Here is an 18,999-nt window from a genome sequence, read left to right on the forward strand (position 1 = left end):
CTTCCTTTTACCTGATTTAGATTTCATCTTATCCTATTTCTAATTCAAGTTATTTTCAGATTACGTACAAGGTTTAGTCCCTGTGGATTCAACCTCGGTCTTACCGAGTTTATTACTACATCACAACCCTATATTTGGGGTGTGAACACTACTACTTTGTCTATGAAAGAGTGGCCGGGAAACAGCTCCGTGTCCTCTTTGTTTCTTCCAATGATCAACTAGTTGACATTTTTACGAAGGGTCCTTTGACAACCGGGTTTTTCTTTCTTTCAGGATGTTAAATAACTAGTTGCTCTAAAAGCTCGAGCCATTAGAGGATGGTGTATCAATGTATATCAAGGAACTTTAACACAGGCAAGCTTACTTTTGCTTCTGCCCCATTGCACTTGACAGGGAGTAATAGCACAACTCATACACTGAAGCACAACTCTCATGCAAATTCAAATCCTCCGTGATTTCAGTCTAGCATTATCCGCATTTACCATTCTTTGCTGCATCTGTAAATCTTCTTTAATGTGTGTAACTCTTGGATTGATAGACTTCCTCATTAATTCCTAAATTGTAACCCATACAATTGTATAAAATTTCTGTTTCAGTGAATAGAAAATACACAGTCAAACTATCCATTTTATTCAGTGTCGAAAGCTACAATACATAATAGGCAACTCCTATTTTAACAAGGCCCTTCCTCAAAACTTCTTTTGACCCTTAGCCCTCCATTAAGTCATTCGGGACCTGTCTTACTTCAAGATTACAGCTCCAAACTTAAAATCTACTGACATATGAATCGGGTAGCGGTCCAATACGAGTCTAGCTAAGCTTGGTTTTTGCAAGATGTGATACAAGCGTCACTCTTGGAGGGATAAGGGTTTAAAAGCTGGGGTTTAAGCCAGGTTGAGTCAGGTCAACTTTGCAAGCTCTAAGAAGACCGATTTTAGAATAAGGTGGTATTTTAGATAAAGAGTCAGGGCCAATGTAATCAATAACGGTAATCCTAGCTCTAACCGCCAGCTAGGGCTGTCAACGAGCCGGGCCTGAGGCTGGCCTTGGCTGGGTTTTGAACTATTTTGGGCCCGGCCGTTGGGCTAGGATTATTCAAAATGTTGATTTTGGCAGGCCCGAGCGTGGCCCATTGAGGGCAGCTCATTTGGTCAGCCTCACCGTTTGCACTCTTTAAGGCCAGCGGACTCTTTGCCAATTGTTAAGTGGGCCACGCATGTAATGATCGCGCACTCAGCCACACTTACTATGCATACATGGCTCCTGATGAATGGATCCATGTAAATAAAGACCCTCATCACGTGGTGCATGTGTTTCGTGAGTAGGGAGCTTTAGTTGTCTCTTTTTCATTCTTTATATCTTTCCTCACCTTTTTTAAATTTTTGGAAACGATGGTGGGCTGGGGGGCCCACATTTTCTAAACTTATTTATAGCATCTTCAAAATACTTTGAGATTACTTTATAGGAAAGTCTCTTTTTTTAATTCTTTGAGATTACTTTTATCCTTTATAGGAAAGTCTCGTTTTCAATTCTTTGATTGAGATAAAAGTAAGGGGATTGATCTGCACCCCCATAGTACTCCTGCTGCTAACAATGGGCCTGGTCCAACACTTAAGACCCAGTCCCAAAACAGGCATGGCCTAGAACAACATGCCCAAGCCCCAGCCTGGAACTGGTTTTACATTGGCCCAAGTAGACCCGACAATCCTAGCCCGGAAGTTTGATAAAATCCCTACTCACTACTTGAATTTTACTATTGTATCCGTTGATCAAGTGGGCCACATGCACAAAATAATAGGCATCTCAAAACAATGAAAGCAATGATCTATATTTAAGATAAAGTGGTCGCCTAACCAGTAAAGAGAATGACATATTTGTAGACATAACATACGTAATTAAAAACAGGTTCGGTCGGGTCAGTCCGATTCATGTCAGGCTAAATAACTGGAGCCCAAGCCCGACTTAAAAATTAGTTGGACCATGCATGCGAGGCCCAAAGCCAAGCTTGCAGGTCCAAGTCCGGCCGAAAGCCTAGTCAGGTGGGCTGCCCGGCCCATTGCCGCCCTTCAGTGCACTTATCTTTTATACCTTGCTATGGAAATTAGGGGTACGACACTTGCGATGCATGCGGGGTGGATTACGTGGTGTTGGGATGGTGTGTTGATGTGTTGGGCGTTGTGGGGCACACCTTGATGTATATGTTTTATATCTGCACTATCCATTCGTTTTGCCCCCTCATTTTATGGCATGAACCTAAAAACGAAGCAAATATAAAGATCAAGTGGACCACACAAAAGAAAACAGGTGGGATAATGACATCCACCGTCAAAACCCTTTTAGGGTCCACCATAGTGTTTATTTTCCATTCAACCTTGTTGATAAGGTCACTGAGACTTGGATGAAGGGAAACGCATATATCAGCCTCATTCTAATGTGGTATTGGATATCCCCCATAGGGGGCAACCCATTAGGAAGATCTTCGCGCCAAATTTCTTTAAATTCATGCAATAAGGGTTTCAATTTCTCCAGGATATTCGTGGTTCCAACATATTTACCCTTCACTACTAATATGTACACTTCTCCCATTTCTTTAGACTGCTCCACAAAGTTCATATGGTTAGGAGGGAATGCCTCTCCACTTTAGAAGCTTCGGGTTGCTCGTTCGGGCCTATAGGGGAGAGTATAGTTTTTCGATCATCCTTGATAAAAATGTGTATATTATCTCATCCTCTATGGGTGGTATCACGATCTGATTACCACGGCCGACTAAGTAACATATGACAAGCCTTCATGTCAACTAAATCATAGGCTATTTAGTCCTTGTAATATTTAACAATTGAGAAGGAAATAGTGCATTGTTCAGTTACCTTTGTTTCACTGACCTTCTTAATCTAACTAATTGTAATAGAGAGGGATGTTCTTCCATTTTCATATGTAACTTCTCCATTATGACTCAAGATAATATTCTCGCTGCTTCTATTATCTATGATCACATTACAGCTTTTCTGATTCACTTTACACATTTCCAAAGATGTTATGTCATTGTGGGTGTACCTTTTTTTTGCATATACAATAGCCTTCTTACTACTAGATATTCACCATAATCTTGCAGAACCCAATCTACTTCAACCACTTCATTATTCATTGTGTTCTACTTCATTAATCTCTAGGTCCTCATTTGTAATTTTTGTGCTTCCATCATTAATGGCGAGGTTAGCCACTTGCCACTTAGGAGATGTGTTCGATAGGTGACCGGGTTGGCCACATCGGCAACAATAGTCTAGCCTTGGTCGACCATTAGGGTTTAGGATCATGCTTATACCAATAGCAATGGTCACCGTTCTTTGGGGTCTTGCTTGTCCGCTCTTCGATTTTTGGTTCACAGGTGTACAGGATGTTAAGGATGTCCCCTACATGTTCTTTCACCTTGGTCTGCGGTGCTCCCTGTGAAGGACCCACTGTGGCTACCCTATTAGTAGGATAGACCCGTGTATTAGATTGTTCAAGCTGATCTCCACTCGAGTGGCTAGTTTTATCGCTTCGTTCATCGTCCAAATGAGTTGCATCTAAACTTGATCTTTAATTGTAACATGCAAATCACCGATGAATCGAGCAACTTTCTATGATTCAATCTCAATTAAATTATTTCGTGCTACCAAACGGTAGAATTCATTTGCATAATCTCTCATTAATCGACTACCATGTCGATAATTTTGGTATTGTTGGAACGATACTTAATCGTAATCACTGGGGAAGAATCACACACAACAATTGCTTCATCTGTGGCAACGTGTAGATTGGAGCCTTCATCTATCTCGCGCATCTGTATGAGTTGAAGCTGCTCTAACTAAGCCAATGATCCTACCTTTAAATTGTAAGTCACGAGTTTAAGATTCTTCTCTTCAGAAATGTCCATGTAGTCGAAAAAATATTTGACTTCAAGCAACCAATCCAGAAAGTCATAGATGTGGAGTTGGTTGTTGAACTTAGGAAGATTGACTTTCATATTGAATTCTCAATCCATTTGATCGCCACCTCGTCTGGTATGTTGAAGGATCATGTCATCGACCTCCTTGTCGTCGGATCCCACCTCCTTAGGTGTGATTCTACGATTCACCGCCAGCATCGCTTTGCAATTAGCGTGATCGCGAATTCCAATGCCTATCAAAGGTGGATCATCACCACGAACACGGAATTGTCCTAGGACCTTCATCATGCAATCGATGGAAGCCTTTAGCTCTTGCATGGCTTGATGATTCTCTCGTTGTATCATTTCGAGAGCCACCGCTATTAAAGGACAATTCCCTGGAGCATTGTTCATGGGATTGTTGTCCGATCCGTCATTAGATGCCATTGAACTGAGGAAAAACCTTATTGTAATACTAACTGATGTAGGGAAGGACGTGATGTGGTTGATCACCGTCTTCCTCGATCAATAAATGCCTGAATCCATAAAAGAGATTTCTTGAATCCATGAGAAAATAAACTAATTTCTAAGAATTTTTATTGATAAATGAATAAAATGAGTTTAGCATGCTTAAATAACTCCAAATAAACCCTAAAATATAATCTAAGGAGTCTTAATCGAATAAGGAAATAAATTATGAAAAATGCGCAAATTTCCGTGTCAAGTCAACCTATTGAAATAGCTCAAAAACATCCAGAGATTGAAACTAGAAATTCTGTGAATTTCGACCTATCGATCTGATTTGTCAATCTGTCAAACAGTATTTTGACTTGTTGACAAGATCTGTCGACTTGTCGAAACAGACAGAAATTGTCCACCAACTAATCTAAAATTTCTAGTAAAATTTTGACCTCTGACCATATTAGTTGACTAGTCAAACTATGTTGAATATTATCGATTCTTCTTAGCTTCTTTTCTTCACTCTATCATAGCCACGAACGAATCTATGATCTGTCGTGCATCAAGTTTTCAATGGGCATACTTATAAAGGAAAAAAAAAAAAAAAAAAGAGGGTGACAAGAATGCACGGTAGTGAGAGAGGTAACCGTCTCTTTCGATTCTGGGGGAGGTTGCAAAATGTTGGATAAGGCTGTAAGTTTCAACATTCACCTTACTATTATCTGGTCAGGTTTTTACATAATGGAGAGTACAAGAGAGTAGAGAGAAGCCAGTGCAATCAGATTTCATAAAGATAAAGACAAACACTCGATTTGTTCACAAAGACGCATCTAAGCCACGGTTGACTCGACTCAATAAAAGTTGAAAACACTCCACACAACATGACTTCACTTACCAACGCAACAACATTAACAAATTTAACACCTTAAATTTTGACGCAGGGGAGGACGTGAGGTCGAGCACCGTCTTCCTCAAGAGGATAACTATTCCGAATCCACGGAACTTCTCTGGACTCCTCACAGAGACTTCTCGAATCCACGAGGAAAGAAAGCAGAAAATAGAAATAAATTCTAATAAAATCGAAATTGATTGATGAATGATTAAAATCGAGTTCACAACCCTTTAAATAAGGGTATCAAGCAATGGGAAAGAAATCATAATCAAACTACAACTCAAACTCCTAGAATCCGCGACTTACTATAAATAGTAAACTTACTATTTATAGACGGTCGTGATGTCTACTAGTGCGCAAGGTTTTCGGCCAAAAATAGTAAGTGTCCTCTTTTGGCTTCACCAAACCGTTCCCCTAATTATTCTAAGCTCTTTTCACGTTGGGCGCAACTCCTAAAGCCCAACGGATGAAGAGTTATAATCAAACTAAAACTTACTATTTATAGTAAAAACGAAATTAAAACAGGGAAACGACCGTCAATCAAGGGGTTTTTCGCAATTCTGGGCGGCGCAACCCGGCATAGCGGGGTTGGTTGGCTAAAGTAGCTCGTTCTACCCCAAAATCATATATTTTACGTCAGCTAACTCATTCCGGATTGCGAGATACGCCCGATCTAAGGTCCGATGGTCCGGATCACTTCTGTCGTCGACCGGGCCTTTTCTGATCCATCTTGGCCATGAAACTGTCCGCGACCCGCTCTACATCAAATTTGGACGGTGTTCAAAACTCAGAAGTACTCAACCTAGTTATTGGACTCATCGAGTTATCAAGTTTTAAACGTTGCTGCTGATGTTGTACATTCAGTCATCCTGGCCTATTAATACCAAAAGCAACGCTAGGAAACACAAGAAAAGAGTACACACATTCATCACACCACATAAAATCTGTAGGGTCCAAGCACGCACTTGTCACTCAAGCCATCATGGCCAACAACAACCCTCCGCCTCGTTGTCCTTCTTCCCCTTGGTCGCGTCATTGGTTTGTTGGAGCTTATTGCACAGGTCGACCCAAGACTTCTTGATTTCACCCCATAAACGGACTACAAGGATGATACAGTGGACTAAGAGAACAAGGACCATGGCTCCCAACCAGCTATATATAATATAAGGTATTTTCTCAAGCACTTTCGCATCAGCGATGATTATTTCGGTGCCAAACACAAAAGCCATAGCCATAGAGGACAATGCAGCCCACATGGTGAACACCAACACCCAAGTTGTGAACCGGTGCCTAAGTGGAAACCCACTCACCAAGGATAGAATGATCGACAGAGATGCAGCGAACGCGATCATGTCAAAATACATGAATATTTTGAACCCAGCAAAGTTCTCATCATTATGAATTGCCGTCCCAGGCCGCCTAGAGGAAGATGTGTGCATGAACAATCGGAATGCTTGATTGTTGGTGTTATCATGAATCGTTGTTCCAGTTGTAAGAGAAGTAGCAAGTGAGGAAGGCATGGGAGATGGCGATGGAGAAGTTGAATTGGAAGAGTCTCGATCCTGCCAGAAGCCTCCAGGTGGGTTGATTGCACCCTGGAATGTGACTGCTACAATCAGTGTCGCCACCACCATCAATGTATTGTGCATGTCATTTGCCCAGACTTCTTCTTTCATGTACCAATTGTGCCAGCTATTAAACGTGTTCCATTTCCTACGAATTTTGTTGCTTTCACCTCCTTTGTCTTGAATCATGTCATTGATTTTCTCGTCATCGAAAGAATCTTTTGAGATATCTAAAGCGGTGTAGCCATAGTTATTTGTTGCGTTCAAATCATCCTTGGCTTTGATCTTCCCAAGTAGAAACTCCAACATCTGAAAGAGAAAAGTGAGTTAGGATTAGTCGATCACAATTAATCCTACACACGAACAGGTTAATGCAGAGAAGGATGTGAGGTCGAGCACCATCTTCCTCAAGGGGGATAACTATTCCGAATCCATGAAAATTCTCTAGACTCCTCATGGAGATGCCTTGAATCCACCGGGGAAAAATAAGAAAATAGAATAGTTCTAGAAAGTTCGTAATAAATTAATTGATATCTGAACATGTCCCAAGATCTAACTGCTACAACCCTGCTGTAAAAGTCGCAACAAGTCGGATGTATGGTAACAAACTTATTTAATGAACCCAAGTATTTTTTCTTTTCTTGGGTCGATACCATAATTTTTCATGAGCACGTCCCATAAAAGAAAATTAAAGAAAAGGAGAATGCAAGAAGGAAGGGTTGCCTGAGAATCTTCTCTAGCCGCAGCGAGGTGAAACACTGTGTTTCCGTTGCGGTCCTTGGTTGTTATAAGCCTCTTATCTTTCTTGCGGGACTTGTTCTTAGAATGCTCTTCTTCTTTCAGAAAAAACTTGGCGGCCTCAAGCTGGTTATGCTTCACGCAGAGGTGTAGAATCGGCTCTTCTTCATCAGCCTGACGTCCAGCAAGTGACTCACGGAGCTTTTTCTGCTTGACGTGAATCGGATAGAGTTTCCCCAGCACACCAGTTTGGCCATACAAAACAGCTGAATGGAGAGGAGTTCTTCCTTCCTTGTCACGGAGGAGACAGAGAGATGGGTCGATGTCCAGCAACTTGTCTACTATCTTTTCGTAGCCATTGGCTGAGGCCACATGCAAAGGGTATGACCCGCTTCTGTCAGGTACGTGTGCGAGTGCCGGATTCTTTTCTAGTATCTCGGCAGCGCGATCAACGCACCCTCGTAGCAACGCTACGTTCAAGGGAGTCTTTAGGGCGATAAGGGCATAATCTATGATTCCCTGAAGGTGGTGCGGATCATCGAGGGTATAATCGATGATTCCCTGGAGGTTGTGCGGATCATCGAGGGGATGATGGAGGGCAGCTCGATCTCCACGAAGCTTCGGATCCATGCCTAGCACTGAACTGGACTTAGACGGTCACAAATGGGCTGTAGTACGATAGAAAGAGCATACATTGGAGTAGAAATAGGCCTAGGTTGACAGCGGAGGCGGATTGCGGACTGACAGCGTCAGTAGCGTGGTGGCTACTGACAGTTCTCTGGTGGCCCCACATGATATATATATATATATATATATATATATATCGCACGAAAATGTAGACCCACTATTGGGGTGTACATCGAGTCGAGCTGGCCTCAGCTTGACTCAGCTTGGCCTCACCTCAGCTCGAATTTGGCTCGGTCTTTGAGCTTGACTGGCCGGCTTAGCTTGGTTCGGTCAGCAGCTTAAGCTGAGTTCAAGCCAAGATTGGGCCAAGTTCGCCGTTGAGGCATTTTCACAAACACCTAAACTGCAAGTTCAAAATCCTACTGTTTTACCCAAAAAAAAAAAAAAAAAGGCATGGTTTTACACGGACTGTCTTCTTTCATCAGCAGCAGCTGTGACTTTCTCAAGAGGTGCTTCACCACATCCAAGTGCCCATGACTACAAGCCACATAGAGATGCTCTGGTTGTCACAGTTGAGTTTATAAGCTGCCTGAGGAGCAGCTAGTAATAACATCAACATCTCAACGTGCCCTTCACGACATGTCACGTGTAGTGGAGTCTCTCTAATGTCGTTCTTTTCTGCCACCATCTGAGGTTGTAATCTGATCATTTTCGCTGCTAATTTGATATGCTCACACCTCGATACAAGGTGCAATCCGGTGTTTGATGATCAAGGTGTTGTTTGTTCGAGGATGGTCATGTTTTCATGGATGAGATTGATGAAGGCAGGAATGTTGCCTCCCAGAGTTGCCTCGTAGAGCCGGAGATCCGTGTCCATGGTTGGAAATGGTTGAGAGGAGTGCATGACCATGTCCATGTCCATCGTATTTTATCACACCTTCTAAGTAACATAAAAATCAAGAAAAACAAAGAGAAGAAGAGTGTTCGTTTCATGTACATACCTTTCTTGCCACCAGCCACATTTCGTGGAGTCATTTTATCAAACAGTTGGTGAGCAACATCAATGGCAAAGTAACCGAGTCACTAAACTGGTTCGATCCGAGTTCGATTTGAGCTAGATTCGATTTGAGTCGAGTCGAGCTGAGGCCTGCTCAAACTCAGCTTGAACTCATTTCCGAGCTCAAAAAATCAGCTTGAGTCGGCTCGAACTTAGCTTCGAACCGAGTCGAATCGAGCTTTTTCAAGTCGAGTCGAGCGAGCTAACTAAGCTAGCTCGGTTCGTACACCCCTACCCACTATAAAAAACAGTGGCGATTTAATGTGCACCATTAAAAACTTTCTAAGGTTCACTGCAATGTTTATTTGTCATCCAACCTGATGATTAGGTCATGCCACACTTGGATGAGGAGAAAACGAAAAATATTAGCTTAATCCAAAACTTTTGTAGCTCCTAAGAAGTTTTTAATGATGAGTGTTCAGTCACTACTTTTTTCCGTGGTGTGGTCCATATGATATTTGGATCTGCCTCATTCTTTTGGCTTATGCCATAAAATAGTCTGCAAAAATGGATGGAAGGTATAGATAGGATCCATACATCATGATGGTTCACAGAACACTATCAGTAGCCTAAGTGGATTGGCTGGTGTACCGCACACTAGCCACCTCCCTGGTGTGGTGACGTCACCAAATTATGTGGAACCACCATAAGGTAGATAATTATCTATCCATTTTATGAGATCCATCTAAGGATTGAGCTCAAAAATAAGACAGATCTAAAGATCAATGGACCACACTGCAAAAGGCAGTAGGAGATTGAGAGTTTACGGTTGAAATTTGCTTAGGGTCACGGAAGTTTTGAATCTACCAGATATTTATGCTTTTTTTTTTTTTTTTTTTTTTTGCTTCATTCATGTTTGTGTGATCTTATAAGCAACTTGAAAGGAGAAAAAAAATATTGTATTAAACCTATGAATGTTTTAACAGTAGTAAACATCCCCACTGCTATTTATAATGTGGTCTACTTGAACTTTGGACATGACTCATTTTTGGACATACTCTAAAATGATCCTGCCAAATGAATGTACCGTGTAGATATAATAAGCACATCATAATAGGCTCACACAAATTTAATATTCTTTTCATGGTTTGTACCCTTATGGACTCAAGGACTATTGGAGTCTTCTAGGTGGGCCACATTACTATACAGCTGACGTCGTTGGTGTGGGGTACAGCGGCTAAGTGGCCACCTCACTACTAACGTTGTTAGTACCCAATTACGTCCACAGAGCTCCTGTACGTGCAGATCCTGATTCTGAAGTTGATCTAGGGCAACGAGGCGGACTAAAGCATAGCCATATATGTCCACCTTTCATTCACATGTGGGACCCGTTGATAACTAAAGATTCGCCTTTGGAAAATGAGGACCTGAGTCAGGCATCTGACAAGTCTACATGCAACTATTGATGGATTAGGATTGCATTGTAACACTAGGATGGAAAGTGGGACCTAAGTAATGTTTTGTGATAAATTCATCCCGCAATTTGTTTTAGAGCTCATTTCATGATATGCATCAAAGAATTAGGTAACTCAACTGAGTAATAAGAAAGGGAAACTGGAGAAGAGTTTCTACTGCTGAAACCTTCCTGAGCTCCCTCGATGTTTTTTGCCATCCAAACCATTAATATAAGGTTATTCCTAATGGGATGAAAAAAAAAAAAAAAACCCAAACAAAAACAAAAACTTAGCCGGGTAAGAAACTTTTGTGGCCTTAAAAATGTTTCAATAAATGGTCATTGAATCCCCATTGTTTCATTCCGTGTGGCCCACTTGAGTTTTGGATCTATCTCATTTTTCAGTCACATGTCCTAAAATGAGCTCGAAAATGAATGGATGGAGTGGATTTCTTACAAACATCAAGGTGGGTCCCACCTAAGCATCCCAACACAAGAACTTCCTGCAAAAGGCTTCCGCAAGAAATCCGCATTCACGTTGTAGTGTGGTGACGAGGCAAGTTCTGTAAGCCCTAGCACGATGTATCTGTTATATCCACACTGCTCATTCATTTTGCCTGATCATTTCAAGGATTGAGCAAAAATATAGGCCGGAGGGATTAGGTGTGCCCTACCATACCTAAGAAGGTGTAACCCTTCACTTGGGGCCCACTTTGATGTATGTATTTTATATCCACATTGTCCATCAGTTTTGATAGATCATTTCAGGACAAGAGATAAAAAATGAATATGATCCAAATCTCAGGTGTACCATTTCACAGGATACAATTGTTATTGAACTCCCCACCATAAAAAACTTTCCATGACCTCCAACAGTGTTTGAATAATGTTCATTTTCCATCCAATCTCCCACTAAAGTAAAAAATAAAAATAAAATCTAGGATGAAGTGGAAGACAATTATACGCTTAATCAAAAACTTTCGCGGCCCACACGAAATGTTTAATGTCCAATTATCACTATTTTCTTGTGAACGTCCTCCCCTGACGTGCATGCGACGTAGTGCTGGATATGTGACATGTGATGGAAGAATGACTTTCACTGAATGTTGTTTTTGTTATTGTGTGTGGTTGACTCTTTGAGGTGGTAACGTCCTCTCTATGTATATGATTTGTTTAACTTGTTATAACTTTCTTGGTCGTGCGATACCTTTTCAAGGTGGCCAGAATAATATGTTTGAAATAGTTGGAGTCACCCACTAGCCAATTTGGTGAGATAACATTTCATGGTCGGCCAGATCCTTAAACTTACTAGGTAAGGCCGAAGAATCAAGAAAGTCCTTCAATTTGAATGACTCATGTAATTAGCTTACAATCTTAAAGGTCTAAGTAAAGGTCTCGGTTACGAAAGGAGTTAGGCACATTCTCTTATTCACACTTGCATGTGGTTTCTACTTTAAGGGACATGCGATTTTTTAAAAAATCATATATCAGTAAGAAATGTTAGTCATATGGCCACGGTACACATAACCCTAGGAGAGGGCCAGACAGGTAAAAGAAAAGTAAACAAATCTTATCCTTACTTTACAGGGCTGAAATCCTATGCAAGCAAACAAAATAAAATAAAATAAGCTGGAAAAATAAAATATCCTAACCTTGCTTCATAGAGATGAGGCCCTAGGCAAGCAAACAAAATAGAAATAAATAAGCAAAATAGTAAAAGAAAAAGAAATGACATTAGAAGGAAAGGGAGTGTGTGGATTGTACGGCGTTCTCAGCTTAATTGAGATGTGAGAAAAAGAAAAGAGAAGACAAACACCCTTTTCTTAATCGAACATCCCTAATCCTGATTCTACTCATAACTTGATTGGCTGGCTTTAATGAATTGGATTATTGTGGTTGACTAATGTTGAACCGAGATAGAAATATGGTAGTTGTAGAGCTTCCTAGGTGGCAGAGTCTCCTCGTCACTAGGGAATGGAAACCAAGGAGTTTGGTGAAAATTCCTCAGACCATTTTCTTTTTTCGTTTCGGCCTCTCCTAGACAAGAGATGAGTGTTGTTTAAATAGGTAAGGAAATTGTCAGCTTGCTAGGGGCCAATGGGCACTTGGCAACAATTTTTCATGTAAGAGAACATGTGTGAAAAACAAGCCATGCGAGGTGCCACATGACTGATTGCCCTTTTGGCTGTGTTTCATAAGTGGGGTATCTACAGATGCCCCTCTTTGGCAAAGTTTGTTGGCAACTGAATACCACAGCAAGTGGACACCCCCACTACTTAAGATAGTATGAGTGTGCCTCAACTGGCTATAGTATCTTGATTGAAATACTCATTTGGTCGATGATTAATTTGAATGGCTCTTGAGAGTTGAGGAAGACATTACGATTTGTCCTTGTGCTTTCTGTGGATTTACAATGAGTGAACCAACATTGTAGCTAGATGAGCTTGCTTAGAATCAACCATTCGCAGATGAAATTCCTGCAACCCCTTCACATCTTGACTAATATGTGTGCATTGAATGTGCTGGTGAGTTGAATTTAGGAGTAGTTAGAGCCCATGTGCTTTCTATGGCCTTATGAGGATAACCGTTTGGTTTGAAGTAGTTAAGTAAGATGCATGTATAGTTCTCCGGAGTCATCCAAAGGCAAGTATGGGTAATGGGTAGTTGCCTGCACATTGTGTCTTTATGAATCTCCCATGTTATTTATACTGGTCTTAACAATTGTTCCTGACTATAGCCTTTTTAAACTATTCTTTTGTTATACAAGGCTTTGAGCTTAATACTCTAGCTTACCGAAGGCCTTTTTTCTATGTAACTGCGGTTATGACATCCCAATCATGGCTCAGTATGTGATCCGAGATATTCAGGTTGACATTGAAGGTTTAGGCTGGTCATCTCATGTTCTGCATATGATTCCGAAGAAAATTAAAAACTCCAAAAGTCCCTCGAATCAATTATTTCTTGTGCGTTGGTACCCACTAAGGAGTATGAGAAACTGCCCGGTTATGGGATGCCATGCGCATTTTTTTATTTTTTTATTCTTTAATCTTTTTTATTTTCTCAAAATGAGTACTCACCTGTAGAACGTAGTCCCATAGGTTTTTTATTGAAGAATGTTTTTGAAAGCTTTTTCTAGTCCAGTTATTTGGAATAAATCTGTCCGATCTCAGGGTGAGTGTCGTCAGTCGGTTATTTGGAAGTGACTCCACTTGAGGATTTAGTGCAGTAACCTTTATCTAGGTCGTCTTGATCCGTTGTTCTGAGCTTGGATGGGCTTGATCCAGATTAGACGATTTAGATTGAGGATTTATGGTAGAAGTCTTGGGGGAATTCAATCCGTTGTCCCAAATTTGAATGACCCTAGTCGAATTCACCGGTAAAGATTGAACTTATTGCAAAGATTTTGGAGAATCCAATCCATCATCTGTAATCTAGATAGTCTTCATCGATCTAGATTAGTTAAGAATTGGACTTATTATAGTGATTTTTGAACGATCCAATCCGACAACCATCATTTAGACAGTCCTAATCAGTTAAGATTAGTCAAGATTGGTTTTCGTTTTGATTTTTTAAAATATTCAATATGTCATCCATCATCTGGACGACCTTGATTAAGTCCATATGGTCAAGATAGGACTTATGGCAAAGGTTTGTGAAAGATCTAATCCTTCATCCATCATTTGGATGGTCCTGATCGGGTCTAGATGGCCAAGACTGGGCTTATTTTGAGGCAAGGGTTAGATAATACTTGGAGGCTAGCCTTTTTCGATGTAGATGACATGTTGGGGCCCGATTGTGTTGTGTATCTAGCATAATTGTGGTAATGATTGGATTAAGGTGGGCCACAAGGCACTCGGAGGTTCAACGTTTCAGTTGGGTATTTGGTCGAACTACTTGAGAGACATGGAGAGGCAATTTGTCTTCTTGTGCTTTGTGACTCACTATCCACCTTACTAGTCTTGCGACAATAGAGTATCGTTGTTGGTTCATTGTGCAATATTCAGCTTGTCACTTGCCTGGTTGGCTTCTGCATGGCGAGGATGAGGAGGATGCTCTATTAGTGTTACGAAAGATCCCACAGGTTCTTGGTGCTGACGTTGCTTGCTTCCACCATTGCTGGTCATGGGCTAGCAACTGCCAATTGTCGTCCTTCATGGTCCCCTTGTTGTTCAAACGGCCCTACAATTTCTGAGCATGTGGATAGTCAGGAGTGGATAATTGCTCAGCTTGGTAAAGAGAGTCCCGAGAGAGAGAGAGAGAGAGAGAGAGAGAGAGAGAGAGAGAGAGATCATGCACTTTTGTTCTTGCATAATTGGCACGTGATTTTCACTTGGACATCCTTGAGGATCCAGTTCCTTCATATCCCAAGGGAAAGCGTCTGAGGATAGATTAATTTTGGGGGATGGCTTGTAAAACTGCACATTGAAGCCATCCCCCAAAATCAATCTATCCTTAGACGCTTTCCCTTGGGATATGTAGGAACTAGATCCTCAAGGATGTCCAATTTGGAACATCTGTGGGACAGTTTGAGAATTCCTGTAATGTCGCAATTTTCAATTTTAACTTGGTTGAGGAGCCCATGTGCCTCCATTTTTATCTTATTTGTTGTTTGTTGTTTTTGTTTTAGTTTTTTCTTCCTTCATTCATGTTTATGTGACCTTATCAATAGGTTGGATGCCAAATAAACATTAAGAAACACTACAGTGGGACCTAGGAATTTTTTAATGGTGGGATTTTCACTCACCACTATTTCCCATAGTATGGTCAACTTAAGATTTGGAACAACTTCAATTTTGGGCGGATGCCCTAAATCTGAAAACAACAAATGGACAACATGGATATACATATCGTATGTTAAGGTGGGCCTCCACAATTAGGGCCACACCCTTGGGTGAGGCCGGCATGTATCTAATCTGCTCCCAATAGGAACGTGGATTGCCTTGGATGCCCCTTGCATAAGTTCTTATGCTCAGAAGATAGGTGGGGCCCACCATGATGTTTGTGAGAAATCATTATAACCTCCATCCGTTTTTCAAGCTCATGTTATGGCGTGTGTTTAAAAATGAGTCAGATCTAAATCTTAAGTCACCTTATATACACCAGGTAAAAGTGGGTAGGGAAATGCATACAATTGAAACCTCGTCGGGGTCTACTTTAATGTTAATATGCCATCCAAACCAAAAATATTGGGATGGACTGAAAGCATAAGAATATTAGCCTGATGGAAAACTTCGGTGGCTCATTGAATGTTTTAAAGGTGTACGTTCAATCTTAACTGATTCTTATCATTCAGCATATGGTGGAATAAATTTCTCACAAAAAATCACTATGGCTCCAGGCAGCTTCTAAAACAGGAACTTTTCGGAATCCGCGTGCAGCCCATCACGTGATTCATGTAAATCTGGGCCAGCTAGACTTTCTTTTCTGGTTGCACATTTTTCTGTGGTAAAGTGTAGGTGGACGAAGTGAAAGGTGGGACAAGATAGGATGCTGATTGCATAGTGACCCTGGAGAAGCCCTCTCTACGTACGGTGCCCTGTGGGACCCACTATAGTGTATATGTTTTAACCACCCAGTCCATCTATATTTCACTTTTGGCAGATTCCACGCTTCTTTTTCAACTCTCTTGTCGCACTAGTATTAGTTTAGTGTCTGATGGTGCTGCCTCCTTTATTTCAATAAGTGAAAGCTTGACAAGCTGGGGGGCTTTTGGCGGATTCCATGCTTCTTTTTTATCTGTCTCATGTTGCACTATTATTAGTTTACGTCCGATAGTGCTGCCTCCTTTATTTCAATAAGTGAAAGCTTGAGGTGGATTCCACGCTTCTTTTTTATCTGTCTCTTGTTGCACTATTATTAGTTTAACTCCGATGGTGCTGCATCCTTTATTTCAAAAAGTGAAAGGCTTGACCAGCCTGGACGAGGTGACCAACATTACTTTACTCTTGGGCATTTTGCCCTATCTGATGAATGGCCCGGATCTCTTACACGTGTCCATATGACAGTGAGAACCAGGAATCCTATGCTGGGGTAAGAAGATGGGTGGATGTTAGGGACCCGAATCCTCTGTTACAGTGCGTAAATCACAAAACCCCATGGGCTCCCCATGTTGCCTTGTGATATCCATACCGTCCCTCAAGTGTTCGTCTTGGGCCAATGATCGGGTGGAATACACCCCTTGAACTTGAATGTTTTAGGCACAAATTAACATTACTCAGCCGATATGAATTTGTCATCGGGATGATCTTTTGTAAATTCTATTAATGTAAGGGTTTTTACGTGATGGACGAAGTGGATTTCACATGTACAATATGATGGGTCACACAGAGCTTAGGTGTTCCACACTCTACTTGAATGTTTTAGAATGGCCATGCTTGCACCTTTAAACGCAGCACACGTCAGGTGAATGACGTCTCTTAGCGAAACATAATGCCGCCTCCTCCGAAGATTCCCTTGGAAAAAAGGCTACACTATTCAAGGCAACAGGAGGTCCACATGGACGGAAGCGGATTGGCTGGTGTACCACACACTAGCTATATAGCTGCTGTACGTACGTGTTGTGTGGAGACGAGCACGCTCAAAGGAGATCAAAGTTACATGCTCCGCAGTGATGTATTTATTATATATATACCATTCACCTATTTTTAGAAATCATTCTAGAGCATTATACAACAAAGTAACCATATCCAAAGATCATCTGGACCACAGCAGTGGAGACAATGATTTTCACTGTTAAAAAATTCCTACCACACAAAATTGTTGGCTGTGTGGAGGGCCATGTGGCTGTGTGGAAGGCTATATAGCAATTCATGTGCATTTGTAGTTTGTTTTGAAAACTTTAAATAGACTACTAATTATTTTGTTGGTATTGTCATGAATGTTGTTTGATGAATGTTAAATAGGTGAAATATGCACTGGTTTGATCATTAGTTGATTATGATATTGTTTTCTTTGGTTGATAGAAGCCAAGGTTAAAGATGGATTTAATATCTGTTGGCCTCCATTATTGAGAAATGAGGTTACAAATTGAATTTAGCCTTGTTTGATGTCAAACAGACTAAATCCATCTTTAACTTTGGTTTTGCCTTAGTTATTCAAACTTACGCTGCAACTCCTATGGATAGAAGATTTAGCCTCAATTGTAGACAATCGATGTTAAAAATAGATTTAGCTTCGATTAAAAACATTAGAAGCTAAAAGATTTTTTAGCCTCAGGCTAAAGCCTCTAGCCACGCGGTTTTAGCTTCGGTTTGGGCAACTGAGTCAAAACTGAAGCTAAAGGCTTTAGCCTTAATTTTTATCCTTTTTAGTTACAGTCTTGAACTGAGGCCAAAGGCCTTTTTTGTTGTAATGATGCAAGACCATAAGTTTTGGGTATAAACCCAAGAAGGAGCCAAATCAAAGGCTAAAGAGGACCATGTGATTTGAAGCGGTAGGTCTTTAAAGCCAACCATTGAAAACTCGTTGGGTCACAAAAGTTTCAGATCAAACTCATATTTGTGTGTTCCCCTCATGAAAGTCCACGTGACCTTATGAGCAGTTGGATGGAAAACAACCGTAACAGTGCACCTAGAAAGTTTTCAACAGTGCACTGTAGAAAGTTTTCAACTGTATGAGTTTTAATTCCAACTGCTTCATGTGTTGTGGTCCACTTGAAACTTCCAGCTGCCTCATTTTAAGACTCATGCCTTATAATCTGTCAAAATAGATGGACAGGCTGGCATAGGCAATCCGTGTCCTTCTGATGGGCACAATCCCCATAACCTATGATATAGGCGAGACCCTGACCCTGGGCCCACCTTGATACATGCAATATATATCTACGTTGTCCATCTGTTTTTTCAGATCATTTTATGGCATAGGCTCAAAAACGAAGCAAACATACCTTGCAGGTGGACCACACCACAAAAAATAATGGTCATTGAACACCCACCATTAAAAAGCTCCTTAGGCCACTTTAATATTTATTTTTCATCCAACCTATTGATTAGGTCACATGGACCTGCATGTAGGGAAACTTCGTTATATACTAACTTGTTTTTCCTGTTATGTTATTTCATACTGTCATTTCATTTTTTGTAAGGTTAAGTCTAAAAATTAAATTATAGAATTTTTTATGAAGACTATCACCATTGCCAGACATTTTTTTATCATCCTCAAAGTGTTCCTAGTTGATCACACAAATCAATTTTGGCAGGAAAGTTATGAAAATTGATTCACCTTCTAGGTATATCTTTTGATTTACCTTCCATATATTGCTATTGTTCTTCTTTTTATAAAACCTATCATATGTTCTTTGAATTATCTTTCCTGTATAATCTTCTATTTACTTTCATGTATATAAAAAAATATGAAAGAATT

At 40.7% G+C, this 18,999-nt stretch overlaps 1 protein-coding gene across 2 annotated transcripts; it reads right to left on the minus strand.

The window, feature by feature from the left end:
- Positions 1-5,125: 5,125 nt before the first annotated feature.
- On the minus strand, positions 5,126-8,234 carry LOC131255966 (uncharacterized). Of its 2 annotated transcripts, XM_058256938.1 has the most exons (4): positions 8,129-8,234; positions 7,547-8,086; positions 6,021-7,132; positions 5,126-5,290 (listed from the first exon to the last, which is right to left on the minus strand). In XM_058256938.1, the coding sequence occupies exons 1-3, from the start codon at positions 8,189-8,191 to the stop codon at positions 6,239-6,241; spliced, it is 1,497 nt and encodes a 498-aa protein (XP_058112921.1). In that variant the 5' UTR covers positions 8,192-8,234; the 3' UTR covers positions 5,126-5,290; positions 6,021-6,238. The 2 variants fall into 2 exon arrangements, with proteins under 2 accessions (XP_058112921.1, XP_058112920.1); XM_058256937.1 differs by having other exon boundaries at positions 7,547-8,191.
- Between the last annotated feature and the right edge of the window lie 10,765 nt (positions 8,235-18,999).

Source organism: Magnolia sinica, chromosome 9, assembly GCF_029962835.1.
Source record: "Magnolia sinica isolate HGM2019 chromosome 9, MsV1, whole genome shotgun sequence".
NCBI lineage: Eukaryota > Viridiplantae > Streptophyta > Magnoliopsida > Magnoliales > Magnoliaceae > Magnolia > Magnolia sinica.

Bases quoted from the DNA above. Each gene is read 5' to 3' on its own strand.
- LOC131255966 (XM_058256937.1), bottom strand. From the start codon at position 8,191: ATGGATCCGAAGCTTCGTGGAGATCGAGCTGCCCTCCATCATCCCCTC. The intron at 7,133-7,546 runs GCAACCCTTCCT...TTTCTCTTTCAG, and splicing joins CGGCTAGAGAAGATTCTCAG to ATGTTGGAGTTTCTACTTGG.